The sequence below is a fragment of the chloroplast genome of Primulina huaijiensis (genome assembly GCF_012295235.1).
Source record: "Primulina huaijiensis chloroplast, complete genome".
NCBI classification, from domain to species: domain Eukaryota; kingdom Viridiplantae; phylum Streptophyta; class Magnoliopsida; order Lamiales; family Gesneriaceae; genus Primulina; species Primulina huaijiensis.
The window spans coordinates 5,001-10,000 of NC_036413.1; the positions used below are offsets into that span (position 1 = coordinate 5,001).

The 5,000-nt window shown below is 30.0% G+C and overlaps 3 protein-coding genes and 2 non-coding genes across 5 annotated transcripts; 2 read left to right on the top strand and 3 right to left on the bottom strand. All coding sequences in view use genetic code 11, as the record gives it.

Annotated features, from left to right (window-relative positions):
* Positions 1 to 88: 88 nt before the first annotated feature.
* On the bottom strand, positions 89 to 1,206 carry rps16 (ribosomal protein S16). Its single transcript has 2 exons — positions 1,165 to 1,206; positions 89 to 298 (listed from the first exon to the last, which is right to left on the bottom strand). Exons 1-2 carry the CDS (start codon positions 1,204 to 1,206, stop codon positions 89 to 91), a joined length of 252 nt encoding a protein of 83 aa, YP_009445226.1.
* A 1,083-nt stretch (positions 1,207 to 2,289) lies between these two features.
* trnQ-UUG lies at positions 2,290 to 2,361 on the bottom strand. Its single transcript has one exon. It is a non-coding gene; the product is annotated as a tRNA-Gln (tRNA).
* A 350-nt stretch (positions 2,362 to 2,711) lies between these two features.
* psbK (photosystem II protein K) lies at positions 2,712 to 2,897 on the top strand. Its single transcript has one exon. It carries the CDS (start codon positions 2,712 to 2,714, stop codon positions 2,895 to 2,897), a length of 186 nt encoding a protein of 61 aa, YP_009445227.1.
* Positions 2,898 to 3,246: 349 nt separating this feature from the next.
* On the top strand, positions 3,247 to 3,357 carry psbI (photosystem II protein I). The gene has a single exon. It carries the CDS (start codon positions 3,247 to 3,249, stop codon positions 3,355 to 3,357), a length of 111 nt encoding a protein of 36 aa, YP_009445228.1.
* A 117-nt stretch (positions 3,358 to 3,474) lies between these two features.
* Positions 3,475 to 3,562, bottom strand: trnS-GCU. The gene has a single exon. It is a non-coding gene; the product is annotated as a tRNA-Ser (tRNA).
* Between the last annotated feature and the right edge of the window lie 1,438 nt (positions 3,563 to 5,000).

Consider the following 5,000-nt stretch of genomic DNA (forward strand, 5'->3'; position numbering starts at 1 on the left):
GGGGAAAACTAGTAAAGAAAAATTATACAAAGTTATATATAAGTCGCTACCCCCCCTTGGTATTTCTTTAAATTTAAAAGAATTTTGTTTAATTAGACGGAAGTTCTTTAAAAACTTCTGCTTTCTTTAAAAGATTCTGAACAGTTCCTGTAGGTTGAGCACCCCTTTCAAGGAAGTATAGAATAGCAGGAACATTTAAATAAGTTTGATTCTTCATTGGATCATAAAACCCCACTTTTCTAAGATCTTTTCCTTCTCTTCGGGATCGAACATCAATTGCAACGATTCGATAGACGGCTCATTGGGATAGATGTAGATGAACAATACCCCCCCTAGAACCGTATAGGAAGTTTTATCCTCGTACGGCTCGAGAAAAAATGATTTGATTCGAATGAACCTAGAAAATCAATTAGACTTTAATTTCATTCGTTTTTTGTCCTTCCTGAAAATTTAAAAGAAACCATTCGTACTCATAACTCAAGTTGAATAACTCTCAAATAACTCAAAAGTAAATTCTTCTCTTTAGTCAATTTCATTTATTGAGTTGTCTTTACCCGCTTTTTTGTCTCGTTTAAACTTAGATTTGGATGATCCAGTTATTGAGACTATCGAGACAATTAAAATGGGTTTACTTGTTCTTGGATCCTTTAATCTTTATTTTAAATCATTGGGTTTAGACATTCCTTCGGTGCTTCTTAATACTTTCAAAATGGCAGCAACATACCTTTGAATTGGAAATATTTGAAATTTGATTTCTTTCTATCAAAGAATCCGATGGACAGTTGATTCCCGCGTAATACATTTTGAATCGAAAAAGTTTGATCAATTACAACAAGTTTCCAATTTAAAAACAAAACTTGTTGAAATTGGATTGGATCCTTTTGATTTCTATATTATTATTATATCATAGAAGATACGTTTACGAAGTTGTTCCAATTGATTGATTGGCATTAACCCTAGATCCTTGCCCCCCAGAAATGAATTAATCCTTTCGACTTTTCGACTCGAGCTCCATCGTAGACTATTTACAACCCAACAAAAAAACAAAGGATTCAGGTGTAACAGAACAAACGATGTCGAGCCAAGAGCATCTTCATTCCTCGATAAATCGAAAATAAGATGGTGGATCTAAAAATCCACAACGGATCGTGTCCTTCAAGTCGCACGTTGCTTTCTACCACATCGTTTCAAACGAAGTTTTACCATCACATTCCTCTAATTTGGAACCAGTATGGAATTGATTCAATTATGGAATCATGAATAGTCATTGGTTCAGTTGTACATAAACATCGTAATCTAGACTTTTTATATTCTTATTTTAAAATAAGAATATGATGTGATATCTGTATGTGGAACGATTTTTATGAAAAAGTTTTAGCAAGACAATATCTTTAACATCCATAAATCTATTTTACATACATTTTAACATACATAATCTATATAATACAAAATAATAGAAAGTATATAATTATAACTATATATAAACGAATTACTTATTGACTCTGCATCTTCAAGTGACTAAATAGGATAGATTATCCTATTTCCTACTTTTTCAATACCAAAGATTCAACTGAAAAGAAATCATTAATATTAATAAAAATAAAGTATTTATAAAAAAAATATCTATAATTGAAAAAGTTTCCTATTTAGAAATACTATCTTCTTTGAAGGAAATTCGCCAATAAGCAGCATGTTTAATCCGATAAGTCTTTCCTTGACTCATCACTGATTTAATTTTAAAATAGATCAAAGCTAAAGAAGAAATAATCCAATTTTTTTTCGCAAGTGGATCAAAAAATGATATAAGTAAAGATAAAGATTTGAATCTTTATTCTTTTCATCTGATTACGAAAAGAAAAATATAAAAATTATTTGCATTGAAATAGAACGATACATACATACCACATACCATATAAGTTAAATATTTCCTCATTTTATATGTTTATTTATTTATATGTATTTTGTTTAACATAGGGATAGGGTTGAATAATATTTCAATAATAAAATCTTGTCATTAAAGTGAATAAAAAGAATAGGATAAACCATCCCTGCCTCAAGCGTTCCCTAGATTTCCAATTTTTCATTAGAGTCAACCACGAAAGACCTAAAAAAATGAAATAGAAAAAGATACATTGGCTCCAAAAAATATGTTATAAAACATATGTTATGGAACTTGATCATTTGTTAATGAGATTCGAAGAGATATTTAAATTAATACTAATTTACTCCTGACCACTCCATTATCTATAGCAATAACTAGGAATACTATAGCAATAGCATAAAAACCCTCTGGGGCGGAAGGATTCGAACCTCCGAATAGCGGGACCAAAACCCGTTGCCTTACCACTTGGCCACGCCCCATTTCCATTTATAATCTAAACTAAGAAAGAATAAAATTGGTATTGGTTGTTTGTCAACTCCAGTCCAAATATATATATATCTATAGAATAAACGGGTAGTAGGATGTTGATACATATAGACATAGAATTCAACTCAATTTATTGATCATTACATAGAATTCAAGTAAGATATTGTATGAAAGTATGATTTCTTCTATTCTCCTTTAAGTTGAGAATTGGAGGATTTTGTAATTGGGTGGCTTCAAAAAGAAGAAGGATTTTTTGTCTACCGTAACTGACTTTCTTCCTTTTTCCTTATATCAAAAACCCAACCAAAATGTAATTATCTCCAAGAACACAAAAATGTCTGTTATGCTTAATATCATTAGTTTAATCTGTATTTGTATTAATTCTTCCCTTTCTTCGAGTAGTTTTTTCTTCGGAAAATTGCCCGAAGCCTATGCTTTTTTGAATCCAATCGTAGATGTTATGCCAGTTATACCTCTGTTTTTTTTTCTTTTAGCTTTTGTTTGGCAAGCTGCTGTAAGTTTTCGATGAAATCCTTAATAATTATTATTTAATTAATAATATATATAATAATATCCTATAAGTTTTATAGTATGAACCCTCGATTCGTACATTTAGCTAGTGGCTGGCTTACCAACCACTTCTTCTCTTCATTTTTTGACCCCTTATTGCAGCAAAAGACCCTAACCCTATTAGGGTCTACCACAATATCTAATTTCGATATGAAAGATATTTTTGTTAATGAAAAACAAATGCATTTGTTTTGTAACAATTCATTTCTATTTCTAGAAAAAAAACAGGTGTCAAAATAGGATATGTGGTAGAAAAATGGAAGATCTATTCTCTTTTTTTTTCCAAAAAATCATTTGGAGATTGTGTAATGCTTACTCTGAAACTCTTCGTTTATACCGTAGTGATATTTTTTGTTTCTCTCTTTATCTTTGGATTCCTATCTAATGATCCGGGACGTAATCCTGGACGTGAAGAATAAGATCCTAAGGATTTTCTTTGATTAATTTTTCAAATCTTCTTAGGATTTTATCTATATTCTACACGTTTAACTAAGATTTGAAAAATTTGAAAAAATCAATCAAGTCATCAACGGAAACGGAAAGAGAGGGATTCGAACCCTCGGTACGAATAACTCATACAACGGATTAGCAATCCGACGCTTTAGTCCACTCAGCCATCTCTCCCAATTGAAAAAGCTAATTACTACATTACCCATAATGTCAAGAGTCTTTTTTTTTCTCTCTCTTCTTTGCTCTATTATATATAATGTATATGTAGAGAGATCGACAAATCAGGAATTTCCTTTATCGAAAGGGAAGGGCTGGAAAGTTCCAACAACCTAAATAAAGACGACCTCTTTGTTTTGTGTTGATTTTGTTCGAAAATCCCTTCTTATTCTGATGGCCTGGCCTGGTCAGTACCTAGCCGGGCCTTTTTTTGGTCCAACGAATTATAGATAATTAATGATTTATATGATTTGAAAACAAAAAGACTTTTGCTTTTCTATAATATTTATATTATTTATAATTTTATATTTATATTATAATTTAATATAAATATATAATATAAATATAATTTATAAATTAAAAAATTATTGTTTTAATCAATTAAATATCTTATCTTCAAACAACAACAAAAATAAGAAAGACTTTTTTATTTACATTCGTTCTTGTTTTATATTTTATTTTCCCAACTAAAAACTCTCGATTCTTCCACAATGCATTGTTGTGTTCTGATTTTAGTTTTTTTTTATCTATATCTATCAAAACTTGTTCACCAAAAGAGAAAACTTTAGTCATTTAATTTAAATGAAATGAAACTTCTTTTCCGACTCTCATTAAATTTTGATCTCCCCACGAAAAACGCTTATTTTGATTATTCTTTAATAATCCTATCTTAATCATGCTCAATTTTCTTGTTCGACAAAAAGTACATTTGATTTGTATATAATATAATAATCATATTGTAGCGGGTATAGTTTAGTGGTAAAAGTGTGATTCGTTCTATTAACCCTTTAATAGTTAAATAATAGTTAAAGGGTCTTTCGGTTTTATTCATATTCTGATTAAAAACTTTATTTCTTCAAATTTAAAGGATTTAATCCTTTACCTCTCAAATGAGCAATTCGAGAAAAAAAACTACACATTCTCGTGATTTCTATCCCCGAGTCACTTATAAATTTCAAAGTTGGACTATGAAATTGCGAAACAGAATTTGAATTGGATCAAGAATTCCAATTGAATAAGTATGAGTAAAGGATCCATGGGTGAAGATAGAAAGAAAATTTCTAATCGTAACTAAACCTTCCTTCGATTTTCTTTTCAATTTCTAAAGAAATAAATTGAAGCAAAATAGCTATTCAACGACGACTTTGGTTTACTAGAGACATCGACATATTGTTTTAGCTCGTTGGAAAACCCTTTTCCTTAGGATCCTCTCAAATAGAAATAGAGAACGAAGTAACTAGAAAGATTGTTAAAATGACCTTCTTCTAGAAGGATCATCTAGAAAGCGATTCGTTTTGTTTATATTTAAACAAAAAAGCTGACATAGGTGTTATGGGTAGAATTTTGTTCATTTTGAACACATCTTAGATCTACGAATTGACTCATCTTCCATAAA